Source organism: Protomyctophum parallelum (genome assembly GCF_964188405.1).
Source record: "Protomyctophum parallelum genome assembly, chromosome: 15".
Classification (NCBI taxonomy): Eukaryota; Metazoa; Chordata; class Actinopteri; order Myctophiformes; family Myctophidae; genus Protomyctophum; species Protomyctophum parallelum.
Window position 1 is genome coordinate 39,977,947 of NC_139710.1, and position 25,696 is coordinate 40,003,642.

Genomic DNA, 25,696 nt, shown 5'->3' on the forward strand with positions numbered 1-25,696 from the left:
TCTTTATTGTGAAACAACACTAAGGAAATGCAGGAATAGAAATAGGTGAATGATAAAAAAAAGAAATCACACCCGTGTGAAGTGAGGGCCGCTAATATATTAAAGTCTAACTCATGTTTATTAGGTGACTTAATGGTGATATAAAAAAAACGATGCCAACACAAACATTAAACGCCATTAACAATTAAAGAGACAATATGACGTAACGAGGCACATTATGACATAAATGTTCCCTTCATTGTCAATGGCGTACAAACATTGAACTAAAAACAAACAATAAACCTGTATATCCCATTTTGGTGCTTACAACTTGTAAGCATTATGTTATACTTTAGCTTTAGAAAAATAGCAGATCTACAAGCTTGTAGGTCTGCTATGTAGGTCTGCTATTTTTGAAAAATCGTGAAAATGTGCCTCAAATCTTTGAATATATATTCTTTCAGAGCGAACGTTTGTAACTCAAATCTTTGCTTCTGGGTGGGGGGTCCCTGGAACAACATATTTTCAGATGGGGGTTACATATAATTCTGGGGGTCCTTGACATGATATATTGAGCACCACTGATATAATGAAATATGAGGTATAAAGCTGTTTTTGAAAACATTTTTTAAATTTCAACCTCAGGTCTAAATGGGGTATAGGAGGGGCTAAAGAAAAGCAAATGAATGTGTCCGACAGAGTAGCACTGCCCTCTGGTGTCCAGCAGGAGTCATAGCGATGGTTGAAGAGTAAGTAAGAGTACTAAGACATTTAGTGCATTTAGGGACTTTTGATCTAAATAAACACACACAGATATATTGCATCTGCAAGCACTGTGAAGCCACACATTGTGACTGTGAGCTTGTAGATCTGCTATTTTTGAATAGTTAAATAGCCAATCAACATCGACACGTTGTGAGCTTGTAGATTGGCTATTTGAACTACTCAAATGTTTTTTCTAAATAGTAAAAAAAAAAAAGGCAAAGATGTTTAGGAATAAGGGGTTTAGCATGGACGAAAATAGAGCTCCTTAGGCTCCAATTTCTCCAAAATTGCGAGTATAGGAGCTTGCTCTGTCCCTTAATGGTATTATGGTCCAGCGTCACCCTCTATCTATGTAGCCGACACCGGCATTTGCGCCTAGAGGTGTGGTCATGGGCGTGTTGGCACGCTTTCCCCTAAATTGCTATTTTGGTCACATACATTTGGGAACGCGACAGTGGAGTTTAAAACCACCCGTAATGCCAAATTAGTTTGGTAGAGTGGAGATGTCCAGGCACAGACTAGTCAGGCTGCCTCATCTCTCCTTATGCTCCTTTTGCATCTCTTTGTAATGTTCCTATAATCAGCAGAAGTGAGTGCCTGCCACTTCCTTGTGTCCATTGTGTTTATATAATTGTATAGTCAATTATAGGGGTAGCCTTGTATTGATTCCTTGTATTGATTCCTTGTAGGCTTGTATTGATTCTGAATTGTTTTCTAATTCACACATTAATCATGTTTACCGAGATTGCCTTTTTTCACCTTAGAAATATTGCGCAAATTAGAGCCTATATTTGTTGGACGATGCAAAAACGCTGATCTACGCCTTTGTTTTCTCTTCGCTCAACTACGGCAATGCAGTTTTTTCTGGACAGATTACAACTTGTTCAAAATGTGGCAGCCAGAGTTTTTAACAAAAACTCCAGCTTTAGCTTCACTGCATTGGTTTCCGGTTGTTTTTAGGATTGATTTTAAAATTATTTTACTTGGTTATAAAGCTCTCAATGGTGAGGCATGACTGCCTGCCTAAATATGTCCCAAACAGGGGGGCAGTCAGACAGATATTTTGTGAAGCCACTAAGGAAATCGGGACTTCCTGAAAGTTCATATAATGGTCTGTTGTGGCGCTGTCATTGGGCCCAAAAAAACCCATATCTCCATAGAGGTCCATGTATTTGGGCCCAACTTCACCTTGACTGTATTACCTTAATAAACATGGTCATGAATACTTTCTGCTTCCAGTCACTAGTTTAAAGTCTCATTTCTCATGTCATAATATTGTTTTTGGAAAATGATGGTCCCATTTATTAAAATAATTACCATAAACTCGCGTATGTTCTGAGGGGCGTGGCTACCGTTACAGTCTATGATCGGGAGCCACCCCCCGTTCGAGTCAAAATAAAAACCAACGTAGAAGAAGAAGTCCCGCCTCGTTGTCTAAGCCAGCCAACGGCCAGCTGGGCCCAAACGGATCTAGAAAGATGCCGATTTACAATTCAAGGACTGACTGGCTTCATCTTACGTCCATATCAGACCCGGAGAACGCTTTGTCCATATTCTTTTACAGTCTATGGTCCCAAACCGCCCCCTAACGTCTTCCACTGCTGGCCTGCTCGCTGTGCCTAAATAAATGGCAACTAACCCAGTGTGTGGTGGTTGTGTCTCCGCCCCTAACCAAGGGTTACCTACCGTCCCTAACCTCCGTGTCCCTCCAGATCACCGTGATCTTCAAGCCGTTCGAGGCGTGCACGGAGCAGCGCGTCTACCAGGCCCAGACCGACAACCTCCCGGCGGCCTTCGACGACGGGACGGTCAGCAGCGACCCCTCCTTCTTCTCCTCCTCCTCGCTGGAGGCGGAGTCCTCGTCCTCCTCGCCGGGGGGAGGGGCCTCGGCCTCCACGGGGCCGGACGGGCGCCCGCGCGCCCTGTGGATCCGGGAGCGCGCGCCGGGGCGCCACGTGGAGCTGCACGCGCGCTACATTGGCGTGACGCTGGTGGTGCGCCAGCTGGGCCGCTACCTAACGCTGGCGCTGCGCATCCCCGAGGAGCTGGCGCTGACCTACGACCCCGAGACGCAGGACCTCCAGCTGTGCCTGAACGGCTGCCCGAGCGCCGAGCGCATCGACCGGGGCCAGGGACGCCTGCCACTGCCGGCGCCCGCCGCCTCCCCGCCCGCCCTGGGACTGCAGGTGAGACCCCCATGGCCCCGCCCCCTGGCCACGAACTATTGAAAAAACTAAAACCAAACAATTTGCTGCCAAAAACAACACTGGTCCTTAGCATAAAAAAATGTAAAGTTGAGTAGCCCCGCCCTAGCGTCTACTAACCATTGCTTTGCCCCTCCCCCCTCCAGGCCCAGCGAGGTGGTGTGGCGCCCCCTAGAGGAGGCTTCAGCGTGGAGGCGGCGCGGCAGCGATGCAGCGAGCGGCTGCAGCACCGCGACATCTACTTCCAGTCGTGCGTGTTCGACCTCCTCACCACCGGGGACGCCAACTTCACCGCGGCCGCGCTCAGCGCGCTGACGGACATGGAGAGCCTGCACCCTCACAAGGAGCGCTGGAGGATCTACCCGCCCCCTCACAGCTCCGCCCCTCCCGCCCCCGCCTCTCGGCCAATGGCTGCGGCGGAGCGCCTTGCCGCTGTGACACTAGTGCTGCTGGTTGTGACGTGCGGCGGCGTTGTCTTCTGAGGTCGCGCTTGTTTTTTTAATTTGCATCGGTCTGTTGTGTGAGTGCTTGCTTCTGTTGTCCTGTGGTGCGTGCGTGCGTGCGTGCGTGCGTGCGTGCGTGCGCGTGTGTGTGTGTGTGTGTGTGTGTGAGAGAGAGAGAGAGAGCTGGTGTGGAAACGAGTGGCCGGTTTTTTATCCACACCCAACAACATGGCGGTCCCCGGCCGGTACAAAGCAAGCCCCTCCAGAGTGGTGGGGCTCAACGTTGAAGCCGTGAGACGTAGTTGTGGTCAGAGATGGTACTGCAGAAGGGCCCCTCCCTGCATTTAGTGCAGCCAGCACGGGGTTTAACGTTGAGCTCTCGGTTGCACTTCTGCATTTTGACCAACAACCTGTTGGCAGTCAAACGCGGAAGTAGAGCGCCGTTCTTCCGGGTGCTTCAAACAGGAAGTAGAGCGCCGTTCTACCGGGTCCTTCAAACAGGAAGTAGAGCGTTCTACCGGGTCCTTCAAACAGGAAGTAGAGCGTTCTTCCGGGTCCTTCAAACAGGAAGTAGAGCGCTCTTCCGGGTCCTTCAAACAGGAAGTAGAGCGTTCTTCCGGGTCCTTCAAACAGGAAGTAGAGCGTTCTTCCGGGTCCTTCAAACAGGAAGTAGAGCGCTCTTCCGGGTCCTTCAAACAGGAAGTAGAGCGTTCTTCCGGGTCCTTCAAACAGGAAGTAGAGCGCTCTTCCGGGTCCTTCAAACAGGAAGTAGAGCGTTCTTCCGGGTCCTTCAAACAGGAAGTAGAGCGTTCTTCCGGGTCCTTCAAACAGGAAGTAGAGCGCTCTTCCGGGTCCTTCAAACAGGAAGTAGAGCGTTCTTCCGGGTCCTTCAAACAGGAAGTAGAGCGTTCTTCCGGGTCCTTCAAACAGGAAGTAGAGCGTTCTTCCGGGTCCTTCAAACAGGAAGTAGAGCGTTCTTCCGGGTCCTTCAAACAGGAAGTAGAGCGCTCTTCCGGGTGCTTCAAAGACGCTACTGAGCGACTTCCATTGAAATGAATAGTAGGGGGCGGGGCTGTCCACTCTCTTCCTTTATGGTATAAAAGGCCCCAAAAGCCCCTTCTATGAGTCCTGTTCCTCCTTGCAGATCTTAAACAGCTCTGTGGGTTTACCCCGAGAGAAGATCTCCATAAATAAATACTTTAAATAGCAGCCTTCATCCAAAGCGCTTTGTAAAGAATGTGCATTACATTCACCCACACACACACACACACACACAAACACACACACATGACATGCACACCCACACACGCACACACACACACACACACACACACACACACACACACACATACACACACACACACACACACACATACACACACACACACACACACACTCACATTCACATTCACATTCACACACCTTTACATAGATTGTGCATTACGTTATTCACACACACATTCATACACCGATGGCAGAGGAAACCATGCAAGGCACCAACCTGCACATCGGGAGCAATCAGGGGTTCAGAGTCTTGCTCAAGGACACTTCGACACTAACTCTGGGGGAGTCGCTTCTCTGGTTGGTGGGTGGGGTTATTTTCCCCACAGGGGAATCTTAGATCGCCTCCGAAAGAATAAGGTTACGAATACAAGCGGCCGAAATGAGTTTTCCCCGACGGGTGTCTGGCATCTCCCTTAGAGATAGGGTGAGAAGTTCAGTCACGCAAGAGAGAGACTCGGAGTAGACTTCTTCGCTTTGAAAGGAGCCAGCTTAGGTGGTTCGGGCATCTGGTTAGGATGCCTCTCGGGCTTCTCCCTAGGGAGGTCCTTGACGCACGTCCCATTGGGAGGAGACCCCGGGGCAGACCAAGGACCAGATGGAGGAAACACATCGACTCACTGGCCTTGGAACGTCTCGGAATCCCCCAGGAGGAAGTTACTAATGTTGCTCTGGAGAGGGAAGTCTGGAGCTCTCTGGTGGAGCTGTTGCCCCCGCGACCCGGATAAAGATAAGCGGTTGAAGATGGATGGATGGTACTTCAATAGGAATGACTCCAGGTTGTACATAGCGTGTTTTGGTGTAAATTAAGCTACACACATGATTGTTTGTTTGTTTTTGTTGTTGGTTTGATTGTTAAACATCAGACGAAAGAGGATGTACGTTTTGTTCCAAGCACTTTACTTTGAAATGTTTTTATGTTATTATTATTTTTATGAATCCACATCAGTGTTCTCTCTCTCTCTCCCCCCCTCTCTCTCTCTCTCTCTCTCTCCACCCCTCCCTCCCTCCTTCCCCCCGACACATCCTGTTTGTTTGCGAGACTTCCCATTGGCTCCTGCCGCTGTCTGTCTGTCTTGTCAGTTGAACTCATTGGACAGGTAATTAGCCCTTCACTAAGTCCCTCCCCAACCCATCCTGGTCCAATAGGCACATTAGCAGCGAAGAAAGCTTCACCTGTCCTGCATAGCAACTGTTGCTAAACTATTTGGATTGGCATTGGACAATCGCTTTTTGGGGTGGGATTTAGTGAAGGGCTAATTATTGCTGGGAAAAAAAAACGATGAATTCCAAAAGAAGCTGAACTGATATCTGAAGGTCAGTTTACTGTGAGCTGCTCTCCACAGAATGTATCTGTAGGTCAGTTTACTGTGAGCTGCTCTCCACAGAATGTATCTGTCACGACAACTGCTGTTAGATTACATTTTTTTACAGTGTAACTTTCCTTTTTTTGAATCCATTATTTAATAATGCCTACATGTTCCCCTGTTCTGTGCCTGCGTGCGTGCGTACGTACGTGCGTGTGTGCATACGTGCGTGAGAGACGTACAGCTCTGCTCTCAGCTTCATTTTGTGTCTTGCTTCTCTTTTATCTGAGCCAAAGCAGTGTTGATTTTGTCGACTAAAACTATGACGAAAAGTATTCGTCGACTGTCTTTTTACACTGACAATAAAACTAAATGGAAATAAATGACTAAGTTACTAAGCTACGATGACTAAAACTAAGACTAGTAAATATATTGACAAATAAAATAAAAACTAGACGTTAGGAAGGGACTATAGTTGACAAGAGATCCAGTATAAGTCATTTTACACTGCATGCTGAAAATAGCCGATCTACCCATTAAGACGGCATCAAGGCCCACCAAAGCACATTTTAGTCGACTAAATCAACTGTCGATTTTGTCGACTAAGATCTTATGATATTTAGTCGACTAAAACTAGACTAAACATTCCGGGTGACTAAAATGTGACTAAAACTAAATTAAAACTATTCAAGAGACTGACTAAAACTAAAATCAAAATTTGCTGCCAAAAACAACACTGAGCCAAAGACATCCACACCACTATTTGGAATATTAATCAAAGGACTATGACTATTTGTTGCCAAAATTAACACTGGTTGCTACTATCATGCTTTAAGTGGTATATTTCATTGTCATATCCATTGTCACCCCGCGACCCGACTACGGATAAGCGGTTGAAGATGGATGGATGGATATCCATTGTCATTTTTAACAATCCACAGTGTCGACACACACAGGAGGCCTTTGCGTCAGTATGTTTCAACTGTCAGGCGAAAAGAAGCGGTTTGAACTCCTAATGCATAGAAGGAAGCATGAGGTCAGTCCGCTGTTACCCTTTTTGACCCCTGGGTGGAAAAAAAATGGGTTACCAAAATTGCGAGATGAAATTAATAATAATGATGATGATGATAATAATTCCCCAAAATGCCCAAATGTATGATAACAGCCATTATCACACAAATAAAGTGTGTGAATTTACTACACTCCCCCTGGCTGCTGATTCGCTATTTTCTATAGATTTTGTACACATTTTGAACGTGTGAAATGGCACATTCTGCACAATGAGTACTTTTACTTTTAGTACTTTAAGCAAATTTTGATGCCGATACTTTTGTACTTTTAAAAAAGTACATTTTTAATTCCGTACTTTTATTTGTAACGAAGTAGTTCTAAATTGCAGTATTGGTACTTTTACTTAAGTAAAACAATTGAGTACTTTTTCCACCACTGGTTTTCGACTGTGTGTACGATAAGTTTTTGATCTTTTTTTTTAAGACTCCAGTTACGATAATTCAACATTTCCCATCTGGCAACACTGTTTTTCTCCGCTAAATATGTGATCTTGTTTGTTTTTTTACATTTAAAGTCATAATTCTGTGAGTGTGTTTGTTTTGGTGAAGAGTGGCTGCTTTAATGTTGAAATACTTAACTTATTTATAAACGTACAGTAGTGTCCTGTTTAGAGGAAGTTAAGCTCCATTATTATTCTTCTTGCTGTTGGATAATAATTAATTAATTAATATTAATAATAATAATGATGATAAAAATTAAAAAGAAAAGAAAGTCAGATGTGATTGCACTGCCACCCAGTGGCGGTCTCTTGTTGCTGCGTCAGTGTTCTGAGATAAACTGAGGACAAAAAAAAAGTGTGCAAGTGTTTCAATTAAAAAAATACGAGAAAAAACAAGTTTATTTTGTGTTAATTAATTAGTTCCACACATCATTTCCTTTGTGTTGCAAAATCGTGGGATAAAAAATATTTTAGAAAAAGTTATTAATTTGTTCAATTGAAAGGGACATTATATATAATATTTTTCCCCCTTTTTTATAAACAGGGCATTCAATGACTATTTTACACAGTACAGTTGAGGATGCAATGGTAGTTAATACCTATATGCGGAGTTACCAAGTATTTTAATTATCAACCTTTTTCTTTATTGATTTATTAATTTAAGGAAGTATTTACAATACATCAATACGATTTACAATTTAGGCATTTATCAGACGCTCTTAATCCAGAGTGACTTAGAATAAGCAGGAACAAAAAATAAAGTAATACATCAAATACATTTAAAAAGGTCATCAAGAATCATACGTAAGCTTGTTTACATATGTTTTACTATGTTTACATAAATGCTATCTAAGTTACATAAATTGAGCCTTTGCATAAGCCTGTAAGCTTAGGGATATTTCTGGCTAATTTGTCTAAAAGTGGCAAATTTTGTGCATAATTATGTATCCCAGGGCGTGCTCTAATAATTTACCTATAGGGGGCGCCACGCACACACACACACACACACACACCTCCATCTGTCTTGAGGTTAGCATGTGTGATCAGATAAATGTCTTTCAACAGTTAGCATTTGCACCTGGGCTGGGATCATTTTCAGAAAGGTGCCAAAACACACACACACACACACACACTCTCACACACACACACACACACACACACACACACACACACACACACACACACACACACACACACACACACACACACACACACACACACACACACTCTATCTCTACTTTAAACTATGGTGTGTGACAGTAGTTCTCAATCTCTCCCGTGCCAAGGACACGCAGAGGAGAAGATTTGTGTTAAAGAAACTATGTGTCCCAGCATGCAGTGCGGTGCAGCTCTTCAAAGCGGTCTGCTGTCCACGGGTGTCAGGGGTCATCTAAGCCGTTTCCTGTCATGTGACATTAGTCACCCTCAAATGAGCAGGACGTTGTCCTGCGGAGTCGGACTTGGACCCCCGTCTGAAAAGATACCGCAAGATTGTTAAGTGGTGCAACCACTTCATTAAGGAGCTTAATGAAACCGGGGGCCCTAGAAGAGCCATACAAATATATATCTTCTTGGCATGTGTTTTCAAATGGGGGGTCCGCAGGCTAATGCGTATCATTGTGGGGGTCCTTGACATCAGGGACGTGCAGATAGTCTTAGAGAGGCAGGGGCTGAAATCCTGTAAGAGGGCACTTTTGGACAAAAGAAAATGCGAAAATAGCTGATCTACAAGCTCTCAACGCGTCACGCTGCGACGTGTTGAGAGCTGGTAGATCAGCTATTTTCTGGGCGCAACCCAGCACTCTTTAGCTAGTGGAGATGCTGGTGTACGACATGGATATCGAAACAAATTTGTTCAACGCAAAATGCTACGTTCCAAGTTCAAGAGACTTTGGGAAAAAAAGCAATTCTCCTGAATGCTTGGGAAGGAGAGGAGTGGCATTTGCATTTCTTTCACCATGTAGTAGCCTAAATGCTGCATTCGTGGTCTGGAGAGGACACTTTACAGACAGTTAAACGGGCAGGGGCTGAAGCCCCCTTTTTATGTCTATGTGTGCACGTCCCTGCTTGACGTGAAAAAGTACATGTTATAAAATGATATGTGTAAGTTCCATCCTCACCACTTAATGACAGCAGAGATGGTGACCAGGCAGTTAAACACTAAGCTCTTCAGGAACAGCACTCTGAGACCCAACAGCAACAGCTGCTCTGTCCACCAACCTGCACACACACACACACACACACACACACACACACACACACACACACACACACACACACATGAATGGACAAACCTATACGTTTATGCAAGGGAGACCCCTAGCGGCCAGTAGCTGGTACTGACAAACCACCATATCTATACTGTTATTATATAATATATATAATATATTATTCAGTATTTAACCCTTTATATATTATATAGAGCAGTGGTTCTCAACCAGTAGTCCGGGGACCACCCAGTCAATGAGGGGGTTCCAGGTGGTCCCCATGCAGCTAAATGAGGGAGAGTTGGTAATGGTAACCAAATGGACCCTTATAGATCTTTAACTCTCGAGAGCGTAAGATGAAACCAAATGGTTTCATCTCACGCTATCGAGAGTTAAATTATTACCGTTAAACATCTGCGTCTCTTAATTTACAAGAATTCTACACGGTTGTAGAAGAATTGTTATGCATGGAATTGTGGACAAATGATTAAAGGACACTTCACCACTTTTCAACGTATCTTCAGATAATTGGTCCTCACTAATGTTCAAGATAAAAGAGCAATTTTTTTCCTACTCAGTCTGTGTTTCATATGAGGGCTGTGGGCAGTTCAGAAACCAGTCTGTGTCTCATAGGAGGGCTGTGGGCAGTTCAGAAACCAGTCTGTCTCATAGGAGGGCTGTGAGCAGTTCAGAAACCAGTCTGTGTCTCATAGGAGGGCTGTGGGCAGTTCAGAAACCAGTCTGTGTCTCATAGGAGGGCTGTGGGCAGTTCAGAAACCAGTCTGTCTCATAGGAGGGCTGTGAGCAGTTCAGAAACCAGTCTGTGTCTCATAGGAGGGCTGTGGGCAGTTCAGAAACCAGTCTGTCTCATATAGGAGGGCTGTGGGCAGTTCAGAAATCAATGGGGAATCCAAGCTAATAGAAACTGCAGGCTTTCTATTCCTGAAAAGTTGCAATACGACAATGGAAGCCATCGTTATCACGATGATACAAATCTAAATATATATATTTTTAAATATTGTAAAAAAGAATATATAATATAAAAAAGAAAACCTAACAATGTTGTCACTGGTGGACTGGTTTCTGAACTGCCCCCCGCCCGTGGGCATATTTTGTTGTCGGTTAACCGCCGACAACACAATATTCTTTGGTCTTGGTTACGGTTCTGAGAAGATAAATCTCGTCAGATGATGGTGGTGGTCCGTGCGTGGCTCAAATGCTAAAAAAACAAACAAAAATATGGACCTTGATGTGAAAAGGGTTGAAATCCACTTCAGTATTTATTAGCCATGTGAGGATATTAAAATTATATTATTACATTTTTATTCTAATGATATTCTAGGCTAATGATATTCTAATGCCCTTACCACTGGTTGTCATTTCATTCTCCGCTTGATGACAGACGTCGTCATATTCCTCATCTGAAACGGTTGGAATACATTCAGGTTACTGTTGATTCTGACAGCAATGTTTCGTCACATTTTGGAGTGTGGAAATATATACACACACACACACACACACACACACACAACACACACACACACACACACACACACACACACACACACACACACACACACACACACACACACACACACACACACACACACACACACAGGGATTGTCTTTTAGATGGGTCCTGCAGGGAGTCCCACTTCAACAGTCATATTTTGTAATTTTTACAAATTGCAGCATTTAACTCCAATTTCATCGTATATGGGCTGTAATATGGTTATGTTCATCCATGTAGAAAATGTATCTGAAAGAAATAAACACAATTCTAAATCTGGCAATTGCAAAGAGCTATGCAAACAACAGCACAAAGTAGGCCTATATATGTGTGTAACAGAGTTAAATAATTAGTTAAATTGAGTTGTTAATTTGCCCACTATTGAGCAGTACCAGACATATTTTTGTTGGTTCAAACTAAGGGCGCGTTCGGCTATGCGCACCGGGAATGTGGTCAGTTTGTTGAGTGTGGTGGGCGGTGACGTCACAGAGTGCGTTCAGTGTGCCTTATTTACGAACGACCAGTTACAACCTAATATGTTATGATGTTGGGTCATTATGATAATATCAATCTGAGTGCAATGAATCTTTTTGTAAACAGCTTTTGTTTATCACGTTGGTTGGTACTATACCAGCTAACATTGCCCCGCTAGCTACCGCCTCCCACTGTCTATTTCACAGCTTAGCAGGCCTGCTACCGGGATAAAAGTTTGTTTTTATGTGAATGGAGTTTAAGTAATTACTTTTTCAAGCAACTGAACTGAACAAATATTGCGTGCCTATTATGTGTTCTGTTTATTGCTGTGTAACTGTAATTGCAACATTACTGGGCCTACATAACTTGATGATGTCATGCAGTGTTAGGGCCGATTCATACTCCTATTTTAGAGCCGAATAAAAGTCGGTTCGGCGCTGTAGAGCCTACAATGTGACATCATTTGAGGTTCGGGGGGGGCGGGTACCATCTGAATCGGCCCTTAGTCTTTTTGCTGAAAATAAAGTGAGTTTACTTCTTGTGTTGTGTTGCACACAGACAGTCTGAGGATATGCAGTGGTCTAGTTCCAACGACAAATAGTGTCTTATTTGTCTGTTCCTACAGTACGTGCTATATATAATGTAGGCTACCAACTATAACTTTTTTAATGTAATGTTTTGCTGGTAGTTCTTCTGTAATTGCAAACGCAATGTTGAGCCCAGTATGCTGCTATGGTATTCTCATTTCATTATTTTATTTGGATTTAAGAAAATAAAATAATTAGACAGATGCTACTGTTATTGGCTAAAATGGAGTGGATTCCGTGCTCTGCTGAGACAATCTGAGGATATGCGGTGGTCCAGTTCCTACAGAATAAACTCTCCTGAGGTTCCTGTTCGTTTAATTGACTACTATAGTCAATGAAACAACAGTCTGTTACATAATGCAAAACAGTCTGTTACATAATGCAAACATAAAGTAGGTCTACCGGTAAATAGCACCGAAATAAAGTAAAATTAAAAAGTAGGGATGCACAATTAATCGGTATAGCATAATCGGAATTGCCCATATCGGCCATAAAAATGCCATCACTGAGGTCACAAACTCCTACCCGTGGTCACGCGGCGCTGCGTTTTGATGACTCTGACCACGCAGCTGTACGACGGCCAGTCGCCGGTCGCCATGGTGATCGTGGCCACGACCATGCCTCGTGCGGCGTGGCGCCGGCGCCCCCTAGCGGTCACCACGGAGAGACGCCCCGCGGAGGCCGCTGACCTCCAGCTGACCTCCAGGTGGCGAGCATAGCGCATGTCACGTGCACTGACCACACACACGAGCAGTGTCCAGCCCCGCCCGTCCCCCCCGAGGTGCGCCGGGCGAGCCACGGAGGGCGACACCCATCCATGTACTGGAGAGAGAGAGAGAGATTTACAGTATTGATTGATTATTTTATTAGACAACATAAGTGCAAATAGCACAATGTACAGTCAAGCACAACTGTGGTCAAACATCAGACCTTACTGTGGTCATTTTTAACTAATACATTTGACAAATGTCATAATGTGTGTGCTGCCTGTCACTAGCCCCTTCGGATGGCTTAAACCAGAAAAATCCAAACTGTCTACCGTGGATTTTTATGAAACAAACAAATAAATTGCAATAAAAGGATCTAAATAACCTCATTCAACTCACTATCTGCAGGTTTACAGGGCTCCCGACCCAAGAAGTTAACTCGACGTCATACAAGAACCTCCACGAGGATTGGATCGCTTGGAGAACCAGAATCAGTACGCCACCAATTGTTTTAACAAGTGTATTATAGTGTATTTCTCAAAGACGACAATGAGCAGCCCCGGCAGAAAGAAGCCTACCCTGCAAGAATTGCTCATCCAAGCCAGAGCAAGCTCAAGAGGAGCTTTTGAATTTCCGGGAGGTGAAATACCCACGGCTATTAAATCCACGATCCACGTTCTCTGTCTGGACCCAGAAAGAGTTTAGACGATGCTGGCCTGACATCAGCACTGATCGATTCACTGTTGAAGACGAAGACTGCCTGTGAACACCGCGAGACAAAGCTGACGGAAGCCATACTCACCATGCTGGTGTTATCAGGGTTCGATAGACCTCATTCATAGTCGGAGCACGTGCCGCCAAACTCGAACATTCGTTCGTTAGTTTGTTAGTTTGGGTATCTTACCAAAATGGCCGACTGCATGCAGCACCGGGCTCCCCTCCGGAGGCGGTTGAGTTGGTAAGGGAAATCTCAGCCCGAATGGTCGACGGGTCAAATGCAGGTGGTTGGTTTGCTGATCCCACGGAGCTGGCAAGAGTGGAGCTCAACAGGGTTGGGGGTCGGGATCGGGAGTCAAACCTGTGACACACTGTCAGACTGGAGATTACCAGATTACCAGGTGCCTGGACCGCTAGGCCAGCCGGCTGGGCCTGTTCTTTCCTAATTTGGGCTATTTGTGTTGATTTTTGTAACGTGCATTTTGTTTTCCTGCCAAGTTGTTAATTCAAGTTTTTTTGAGAATTATTATTGGAATTAAGGAGTTGTTCTGAGTACTCATTTGGTCTTTCCATCCACATTTCGTACGGTAATATTATTTCTTATTAGATATTTCAAGCTATGGGTAACTGCAACTGAAATGATCAAGACAGATTAATATATTGCAACAGCTGCTCACAGTTTGCACTTCATATGTAGACAAATGGATTTAGAAAACACAGTGTGTAGAGCAGTGGTTCCCAAACCTTTTCATTTCGAGGACCCCCAAATGGACACTAATTAGCCCTGTGGACCCCCATTTGAAAAGAAGATTTTTATGGCTGTAGCAGTGATTCTCAACCCGGGTTAATTTCAAGGTTGACATGCATTAGGCTACGAACCCACCATTTAATGTCATTTCTATCTCTGGGACCCCAATTTATATTGGAAAATTAATTTAACTCTTGAGAGTGTGAAAATGTGTACACTCTGAGTTATAGACCCATAAGGATCCATTTGGTTCTCATTTAATAATAATAATAATAATACATTTTATTTATAATGCACTTTACATTTGAAACCAATCTCAAAGTGCTACAAAGCAGGGAAAATAAGAATAAAAACATTCTGTGATCACCTAAACAGATAAAAGGTTTAAAAGAAAAACACTGGGGACCCCCTGAAACCCCCTCAAGGACCCCTGGGGGTCCAAGGACCCCACTTTGGGAACCTGTTTGTATTACTGAGATGAATGGACTGTCCTCTTTTTCAGCTTTTCAGCCATTGCCAAATGCAGAAAGTCAATCTAAGCTTAAATAAAGGGGGTGACCCAAAATAAATTGCAATAGTAATCGTTCAAGGTGTTTTGTAGGCTCATCCGAATAACATTAAAATTAGATTATTATATAAATTATGGATCATGGTCAATTCAGGGGTTGAACGTTGGGAATGGGATACCATTGAAAACCTACGTATATATAAGGCAAACAAAAATCTAATTTGAATTATGCTTTCAGTAGTAGTAACATGTAACAGTAGTAGTAAGATGTAACAGTATAGTAACATGTAACAGTAGTAGTAACATGTCAAACTATGTATTCATGATTCTGAACTAGGGATGTAACGATACATTTTAACAGCGATACGATACGTATCACGATACATGGTTGACGATACGATACATGGACAATATTAAAAATAATTTGGCGACCCACGACCCACGGGTTGAGAACACCTGCTCTATAGCAATGACTACTGTCACAATATAGAACTATTTAACCACCCCTTAATCAAGAGAATGTTCGTGATCAGCACCTTAGAAATACCCCCAGTAATCAACATACTGGAAAAATAACTGTTGATTTTGTATACAGTGATAACGGACGAATCCACTGTATTTAACACTGTTACTGAACACACACTGAACTCTATAGCAATTAATGATTACTGTCACAATATAGAGCTATTTAACACTGTTACTGAACACACTATATAGCAATGATTACTGTCACAATATAGAGCTATTTAACACTGTTACTGAACACACTATAGCAATGATGAGTATACAATATGAATATATACAAAGTCTCTTTTTACCTGTACAGAGACAGACGAAAAGCAGGTAGAAATGCCTAGATAGTGAATGTGCCATGTCTGTGTGTGTGTGTGTGTGTGTGTGTGTGTGTGTGTGTGTGTGTGTGTGTGTGTGTGTGTGTGTGTGTGCGTGTGCGTGTGCGTGTGTGCGACCAACAGACAGTCAACCTCAGCCCACAAGGGAACCGTGCCCTGCACAGAGGATGCGTAGCCGTAGAGGGTGTGCACGTGTCTCATCCTTTCACATGGCATGGGACTTACATCAGGGGTTTCTTCAGGCCAAGAACCCCGCACCCCCCCAAATAACCATACCAGCAGACAAAGGCAGACACAAGGCAGGTATAGACCACATGACATGCCCCTAAAATATATATAATTTAAATATAAAAAGTCTATTTCTGGCATCTGACAATTGAATTTTCCACACTCACTCCAGAGGGCCACTATATTTCCCCACTCACTCACTCCAGAAGGCCACTATAGTTCCACACTCACTCCAGAGGGCCACTATAGTTCCACACTCACTCCAGAGGGCCACTATAGTTCCACACTCACTCCAGAGGGCCACTATAGTTCCACACTCACTCCAGAGGGCCGCTATACTTCCACACTCACTCCAGAGGGCCACACTGGGGCTGCCAGTTTTTTCATTATAATTTTTTATTTAATCTTTAGGCCTACCAATGTTATTCATATATCTTAATTTCTGTTATTTAAGCTCAACTGGTAGCTTCTATAGGAAGGCCACTTGATAAGCTCAACTGGTAGCTTCTATAGGAAGGCCACTCGATAAGCCCCTTTGGTTTTTTTTGGCACTAACGTCACATCATCTTGTTTCTTATTGAAGTATTGCTTTCTGTATTTCTTTTATTTTACCATATTGTTGTTATTATGTACATACTGTATGTGCAAATAAACTAAACTAAACTAAACTAGTTGCCCCTGCAAGTATGGCCTATGCGACAGGGGATAGTCTACTTCTTTTCTGTTATTCAGGATATATTGCATTTTTGTTATTTTTGTCTACTGGAAGCTCCCATAGGTCCCATGTTAGACCCAGAAATGGTGATTAATGTAAACTTTTATGATAGAAATGTTATCTATAGGCCTAATGGATGAACTTCAGCTTGGTTGCTAAAAGTTGCCTTATACAGGATGTTAATGGTATGGTCACATTATGCTAATTACTCTAATTACAATCTGCTAAGCCTATGACATTTGAATCAAGTTTACATTAATCACCATTTCTGGGTCTAACATGGGACCTATGGGAGCTTCCAGCAGACTAGTATAACGACAAAAATGCAATATATCCTGAATAACAGAAAATAAGTTGCCAGGAATTGCATGAAGGGAAGGTTTTGAAAACGGCCTGTAAGTATTTGACACTACGAAAATAAAAAATAAAAGCTTTTGGGCCCTTTCTGCTAGATTTCACCATGCTGTATTTTGTTCCTTAGCAAAACAAAGGACAAGGGTATATCAGTGACAAGACTATAACATCAAGACTATATCAATTAGACTATTATCGGAATTGGTATTGGCGGATATGAGATATATGACCCTGCAAATAATCGGAGATTGGATATATATCATTTCAATATCGTGCGTCTCTAAGAAAAATTCAGGGGTGATCTTGTAGATATTTTTGCAATTGAAGTAGAACTTTTTGTATGTCGTTCTTCATTTATTTTTCTTCTTTAGCTGAGTGCTGAAAATGACACCTGCCACCATCTGCATATGATGGGAATCTAACTGACGACAGATACCGATCATATCCACATCGCTGCTGCAGAACACACACTGTTACTTCTGGAGCACACCTGCATGTGTATTGTGTGCACGCACGCACGCACGCACGCACGCACGCACGCACGCACGCACGCACGCACGCACGCACACATTTAGGGTGACCAGATACAAACTGTTCATTTGAGGTACAGAAGTATCTAACAGTAAACTAACAAAACAACAAATAATGGTAAAAGATTTGAGTTTTAACTATAACTGAAACTGTGAACATACAGGGGGACATGTTTGATAAAACATAAATAATAAAAATCACACCCATGTGAAGTGAGGGGCGCTCTTATCATCGTACATCATCATGACATAACATGTCGATTTGCACATATTCTGACGTAAATTCTCCATTCATTGTCAATGGGAATTTAATGTTTGTGTAGGACAAACATACAGGTTTGCTCGTCCACATATGACGTACATTCTCCTTTCATTGTCAATGGGAATTTTGTAGGACAAAAATAGCCGATTTGCTTGAGAACCACTGCAGTAGGATATGTATATGAAATGATCCCAATAGTTATTTAACACACATTTTAACAAATTAGGAATATCACTTACTATCTGCAATGAAATACAAGTAAATCAAAGTTGGGTAAAGTTGGGTAGCAAAGAAATGGAGAAATGGCTGAATTTCAGATGTAATGTGACCACTAGGGGGTGCAGTTGCCATGTCCTGAGACCCTGAATGCTGGCATAGTGGGTTTACCACTCTACTGTTGTTCTGGGGAGTACCATTTGTACACTCTCAGAGTTAAATTAACATCGATTTTTACATAAATTGGGGTCACAGAGCCAGTAGAAATGCCAATAAATGGGGGTATGTTTGTAGACTAATGCAGATGCAGGTCAAACTCCTTGCAATTAAAATGGTTGAGAATCACTGCTAGAGCCGTGAGGATCTTCTTGTGTGGGGGTCCCTGGCATATCTTTTCAAGCAGGTCAAGTGTCAATTTGGGGATCCTTGACAAGACATGAAAGAGTTTGAGAACCACGTAGGCTACTGCCTCCAGTCAAGGCTACTTCACTTGACTGGAGAAAGTAGCACTACATTCAGTGAAGTAGCCTCGTGTACTTATAAGTATAATTGTGTGGTACTTTTACTGTAGCATATATAGGCGGATTATTGTCTCCACCAGGCCGAAGGCCTAGGGGGAGAGTATGTTTTGCACTCCGTCCGTCCCTGTGTCCGTCCGTCCGTGTGTCCGTGTGTCCGTCCGTCCGTCCGTGAGGAGCTAATCTCGGCCACCGTTAACCCGGTCGATGCCAAATTTTGCACACACACTCCCTGGATGCCAACGATGAACCTCTGCCCCAAACTTTCCAGAACGGCCTGTTATAGCGCCACCAGGAGGCCGCTTTGTGCAAAAAAAGTTTTTGCACAGTACACCTACACATTTTGTCCAAACATCACGCAAATTGGTACACAGTCTCTCTAGAGCCATTCAACGAAACCGGTCTTTCAGATTTCTCAGACTCCATCCTGATTGGCTAAGATTGGCTTCCAAAGTTCGCAAGAGTGCTCAGTTTCAAACAAAATGCTGCAAATCATGAACACATCGCGTGATTTCCGTGAAATTGTGCACCCACATTCCCACTAGGCCCAGGACGAAATGCCACATGAACAATTTCAACTCAGCCTCAAGGTGGCGCTATAACTGGCCGAAAAGTGTTTTTACCTCTAACTGCACAGATCTGTGGATAACTTTGTATGCCAACTCCCTAGAGGCCAAGGAAAAACCTTTGTCTGGAATTTTTCATATCTGCTCTTTATAGCGCCACCAGGAGGCCCACATATGTAAAACACATTTTCTATTATTACTCCTTCAGATTTTATCCACATTTCACGCAAATCGCTACACATGATCTCCATAGTCATGTGATCAAGACAGCTTTGTTTGATTTCTCATATTCCGATGTAAAGGAGCAACTTGGACACTCAGGCATGAAGGAAGCATGAGTTCAAGTCCGTTGCTCTCCCCATGTCCCCCATATATGGGGACAAGGTTGGCGGAGGGTGTGTTTGTGTAGAGCCCAGGATCACATTGATTAGATAATTGACACAGGGGTGAAAAATGGGTTACAAAATCATGGGATAAAATTTTAAAGAAAAAAAGAAAAAAAAGAAAATAGGCCCCCAGCTGGCACCCTATACACAAGAGCCTCGTGTACTTATAAGTATAATTGTGTGGTACTTTTACTGTAGCATATATAGGCGGATTATTGTCTCCACCAGGCCGAAGGCCTAGGGGGAGAGTATGTTTTGCACTCCGTCCGTCCCTGTGTCCGTCCGTCCGTGTGTCCGTGTGTCCGTCCGTCCGTCCGTGAGGAGCTAATCTCGGCCACCGTTAACCCGGTCGATGCCAAATTTTGCACACACACTCCCTGGATGCCAACGATGAACCTCTGCCCCAAACTTTCCAGAACGGCCTGTTATAGCGCCACCAGGAGGCCGCTTTGTGCAAAAAAAGTTTTTGCACAGTACACCTACACATTTTGTCCAAACATCACGCAAATTGGTACACAGTCTCTCTAGAGCCATTCAACGAAACCGGTCTTTCAGATTTCTCAGACTCCATCCTGATTGGCTAAGATTGGCTTCCAAAGTTCGCAAGAGTGCTCAGTTTCAAACAAAATGCTGCAAATCATGAACACATCGCGTGATTTCCGTGAAATTGTGCACCCACATTCCCACTAGGCCCAGGACGAAATGCCACATGAACAATTTCAACTCAGCCTCAAGGTGGCGCTATAACTGGCCGAAAAGTGTTTTTACCTCTAACTGCACAGATCTGTGGATAACTTTGTATGCCAACTCCCTAGAGGCCAAGGAAAAACCTTTGTCTGGAATTTTTCATATCTGCTCTTTATAGCGCCACCAGGAGGCCCACATATGTAAAACACATTTTCTATTATTACTCCTTCAGATTTTATCCACATTTCACGCAAATCGCTACACATGATCTCCATAGTCATGTGATCAAGACAGCTTTGTTTGATTTCTCATATTCCGATGTAAAGGAGCAACTTGGACACTCAGGCATGAAGGAAGCATGAGTTCAAGTCCGTTGCTCTCCCCATGTCCCCCATATATGGGGACAAGGTTGGCGGAGGGTGTGTTTGTGTAGAGCCCAGGATCACATTGATTAGATAATTGACACAGGGGTGAAAAATGGGTTACAAAATCATGGGATAAAATTTTAAAGAAAAAAAGAAAAAAAAGAAAATAGGCCCCCAGCTGGCACCCTATACACAAGAGCCTCGTGTACTTATAAGTATAATTGTGTGGTACTTTTACTGTAGCATATATAGGCGGATTATTGTCTCCACCAGGCCGAAGGCCTAGGGGGAGAGTATGTTTTGCACTCCGTCCGTCCCTGTGTCCGTCCGTCCGTGTGTCCGTGTGTCCGTCCGTCCGTCCGTGAGGAGCTAATCTCGGCCACCGTTAACCCGGTCGATGCCAAATTTTGCACACACACTCCCTGGATGCCAACGATGAACCTCTGCCCCAAACTTTCCAGAACGGCCTGTTATAGCGCCACCAGGAGGCCGCTTTGTGCAAAAAAAGTTTTTGCACAGTACACCTACACATTTTGTCCAAACATCACGCAAATTGGTACACAGTCTCTCTAGAGCCATTCAACGAAACCGGTCTTTCAGATTTCTCAGACTCCATCCTGATTGGCTAAGATTGGCTTCCAAAGTTCACAAGAGTGCTCAGTTTCAAACAAAATGCTGCAAATCATGAACACATCGCGTGATTTCCGTGAAATTGTGCACCCACATTCCCACTAGGCCCAGGACGAAATGCCACATGAACAATTTCAACTCAGCCTCAAGGTGGCGCTATAACTGGCCGAAAAGTGTTTTTACCTCTAACTGCACAGATCTGTGGATAACTTTGTATGCCAACTCCCTAGAGGCCAAGGAAAAACCTTTGTCTGGAATTTTTCATATCTGCTCTTTATAGCGCCACCAGGAGGCCCACATATGTAAAACACATTTTCTATTATTACTCCTTCAGATTTTATCCACATTTCACGCAAATCGCTACACATGATCTCCATAGTCATGTGATCAAGACAGCTTTGTTTGATTTCTCATATTCCGATGTAAAGGAGCAACTTGGACACTCAGGCATGAAGGAAGCATGAGTTCAAGTCCGTTGCTCTCCCCATGTCCCCCATATATGGGGACAAGGTTGGCGGAGGGTGTGTTTGTGTAGAGCCCAGGATCACATTGATTAGATAATTGACACAGGGGTGAAAAATGGGTTACAAAATCATGGGATAAAATTTTAAAGAAAAAAAGAAAAAAAAGAAAATAGGCCCCCAGCTGGCACCCTATACACAAGAGCCCAATGCTTTTCAGTTTTATTCAAGTGAAATTAATTGAATTAAATTGAACAATTGTATTGTATTGTATTGTATTGTATTGTATTCGATTGATCGATCGATCAATCAATCAATTGATTAATCAATCATAATAATCAAGCAATCAAACAATCAATCAAAACTGAATAGAGGGATTTTACTACGGTTCTTCTACCTTTATCTATTAAAGTAGAAATTCCACAAAATACTTTTACTTTTATTTAAGTAGAAATACTGCTAGTACAGTAGACTACTCTACTGAACCTCTGCCTAAAAGATAAATATCTCTAGGGTCTCTATATGAGTCTAATACCTGTTTTCTACTCTGTGTGGGATACTGAGATTGATCCAATAGCTCGGAGGGATCATGCCCAGATTGATCCCATATTTCGGAGGGATCATGCTGACTGTGATTGGCTGAGTTGGTTGCTAGGGCCCTCGTTTAACCTCACCGCGTCACCAGGTCACTAAACATAATCCCGATTCACTGCCTGGGAACTGGGAAGGATTCATTCATTCAGCCTAAAAAAAAGTATGCTCGACAAACCCGCAGATCTACAAGCTCACAACGCGTCACTTCCGCGACGCGTTGTGAGTTTGTAGATCTGCGGTAAATCTCGGCGCGAGACACTCACTAGTCTACTGTGTCCGTGGCGTCCGCTCGAGCCCTGAAGGAGGAAGCTGTCATCTGGTGTCGTGCGCGTGGATAGACAACAACAACACGCGCGCACACACACACACGCACGCACGCACGCACGCACGCAACAACCCAAATACATGTTGCTGCTATAGTAGTGTCTGTTTATTTATTTTAAAGTTAGATTTATTTGAAGCGACGCGACAGACACACACACACACACACACACACACAAACAGCACGACACATAATTCATAATAATAATTATGAACATACCCGAAAAGGAATTATATGTAATGTAATAATGATAATAATAATAATAATAATTCATCCATGATGTTGGAGGACAGTGAAGTTACTGTGGCAGCAGCAGGAGAAGCTACAGCTAACGGTAGCTAACTTTAATACACAGCAGGCTAGTGTACATCCATGCATTGACACACGGTTACAATACACACACGCACACACACACACACACACACACACACACACGCACACAACAGCGTTTAGTGTCATCATTAGCCCGCGGTGGCTAAACAACAGGCTAACACAACACTCACACTATAGTGTTGTTGTTGTGGTGATATAAACAACAGTTTGTTGTTGAGGACAGACTATAGAGGAGACGACATGGATCCTTTTGACAGCAACAACCAAGGTAGGAATTAACGCAGACATGTATTCATTTATTATGACTGATATTAACACACTGTACAGTACGTACGTTACATTTAATGTTTCATAATTCATTATGTCATACATGGAATGATGTAAGTAATGTTATGCATGCGATACCATTATCATCATCACAGCCATTTCTGGGGCTATATTATTATAAGCTAACCAACTGTAGCCTCTGATGTTATAGTATAGCAGCTGTACTGTACTGTACTGTACTGTACTGTACTGTGTGCGTGTGTGTGTGTGTGTGTGTGTGTGTGTGTGCGACATTCAATGGAGAGGATGTGTGTGTGTGTTCTTATTTGTGACACGATCGAGTCATTTAAAAAAAAACTTGTTTAGCTTGTTTGACATTTCTCATCAGGAACCTACTGTAACTATTGGCTGTTTGATGCAGAAAACCATTTGTTGATCCTGATAATATCAGGTGAACTAGGTAAAGCAAGTGTTCTTCTTCTTTACTAGTAAACACATGCTGTCCATTTTGGCAACAAAACCATCATAATATTGGTCTTCCTTTTAGTTTAAAGGGGTGCTACTATATTAGCCCCTCCTATTTATATACCGTACAGCTGTAGAGATGTTTGTCCTAACAGTAAACACAAACATTACATTCCCATTGACATTGAATGGAGAATTTACGCCATATGTGTCTGAGCAAATCGACATGTTACGTCATGATGACGTACGATGATATAAGAGCGATGTGGTTTTCAACCATTTTCATACCAAGGTCCATTATTTATTTATTCAGCATTTGAGCCACGGGCCACCATTTGATGAGATTCAGCCTCTCAGACACAAAGACTTATTTTGTTTATGTTGATTTTGTCCAGAATTCCATGCTGTATTGATGTTGGTACCATTTAGGAGAGATAACAGGCAAACGTTGATCAAAAATAACATTATTGTTCTTCTACATTCTCTAATTTGTGTATAGACTTCTTGTAGATGAAGTAATGCAGATCTTTAACAATACTTTAACTCTTCTTGAGGACGTTTCATCTTACACTCATGAGTTAAAGATCTAATAAGGGTCCATTTGGTCGGATGGGGACCACCTGGAACTCCCTGGTTACTTTAAACCATTACACTAGTGAAATTTGGTAATGAAACCTTACAGGTCCATTAGGTTCTGTAGGAGCCGTAATGTGTTTGCATTCTAATGTGCTATTATGATTGACGTAAGGTATGTCACTTTAATGGGCACTGCACAGGTAGTGGGCGTGTCACCGGGGCTGGGGCGCTGTCACTCTATTTTCATGGCGTTACCTGTCTCTTGGGTGAGGGAAGTTGGATAGAGAGAGGAGGTGAGCGTGGGAGAAGACATTTCTGTTGACCGTATCAAACGCACCTTTTATCACCGTAACAACCTCGTTCAGTTATAGCTAAAAGCCTGGGAACTGTTGTGACTCAATACGTGTGGTGACTGAATAAATGGTCAAACTTACAACTGGAATGGACCTGGATTCATTGCGTGCGCGTCATACAAGCGTCTATTTACTCTCATGTTTAGCTCCTCGCGGCAGCCTTTAAACCGCCGCAACAGGTTCCATTAATTTGTCGACAGTGCACAGTACTGACATAAGTTATTCATTTGTGGGGGCACGGTGGCACAGTTGGTACTAGTGATGTCGCCTCACAGCTAGAAGGTCCTGGGTTCGATTCCCGCTGGGGACACTGTGGGCACTGGGGGCGTGCTCCCTCCTCCGTGTCATCAGTGCCCATACCTGAGGCGGGGTTGGCAAAAGGGCCTTTCTGTGTGGAGTTTGCATGTTCTCCCCGTGTCCCCTAGAGTAGGTACCCCCACATGTTCTCCCTGTTTCCCCTAGGGTAGGTACCCTCACACAAACATGCAGTAATCCTGGTCTGTAAACTGCCTCCCCCTGGCCAGCTGAGGCGCCTGATGGAGGGGAAATGAACTGGTCGAAATTCCCCCCTGTCAGGTGAAAAGAAGCAGCTTGGACTCCTCATGCATAGAAGGCAGCATGAGGCTGCCATGAGGCTGTCCGTGTTGGCAGAGGAAGCATAGGGCCCAGTATTACATGATGAGATAATTGACACAAAATGGGTTGCAAAATCGTGGGATAAGAAATATTTTAGAAAATGTTATTAATTTGTTCAATTGAAAGGGACAGCAGATCCCCCCCCCCCCCCCCTTTTTATAAACGGGGCATTCAATGACTATTGTACACTAACACAGTACAGTTGAGGATGCAATGGCAGTTAATACATATGCGGAGTTACCACGTATTTTAATTATCAACCTCTGCTTTTTTCATTGTTTGATTTATTAACAGTTTGCAGAATTACAGTACATTTCAAGTTATAGTTATTCTATTTATAGTGACTCATAGGAATAGACTATGTGACAACCGGGTATAGTCTGGTGACCACCGGAGAGACGGGTGACAGCTGGAATGTAGACGGCACCCGGGTG

At 43.4% G+C, this 25,696-nt stretch overlaps 2 protein-coding genes across 6 annotated transcripts in view; both read left to right on the forward strand.

Annotated features, from left to right (window-relative positions):
* rgmb (repulsive guidance molecule BMP co-receptor b) overlaps positions 1–7,867 on the forward strand; it is a 34,168-nt gene extending 26,301 nt beyond the window's left edge. Inside the window, exons 5-8 of one of the 4 annotated variants that reach the window (XR_014570342.1) lie at positions 2,457–2,930; positions 3,095–3,823; positions 3,992–5,989; positions 6,032–7,867. Coding sequence is in view for 1 of the 4 variants with exons in the window: in XM_083783737.1 (XP_083639863.1) it covers positions 2,457–2,930; positions 3,095–3,430 (810 nt within the window). In the remaining 3 variants the exon portion in view is untranslated. Of the gene's footprint in view, positions 1–2,456; positions 2,931–3,094 lie in introns of all 4 variants that reach the window. The other 3 variants (XR_014570341.1, XR_014570343.1, XM_083783737.1) reach the window with 3 other exon arrangements.
* A 14,852-nt stretch (positions 7,868–22,719) lies between these two features.
* Positions 22,720–25,696, forward strand: part of lnpep (leucyl/cystinyl aminopeptidase) — a 65,412-nt gene continuing 62,435 nt past the window's right edge. The window contains exon 1 of one of the 2 annotated variants that reach the window (XM_083785056.1): positions 22,720–23,233. In XM_083785056.1, coding sequence (XP_083641182.1) covers positions 23,206–23,233 — 28 coding nt within the window. In that variant the 5' untranslated portion in view covers positions 22,720–23,205. The remainder of the gene's footprint in view (positions 23,234–25,696) is intronic. The other variant, XM_083785057.1, reaches the window with a different exon arrangement.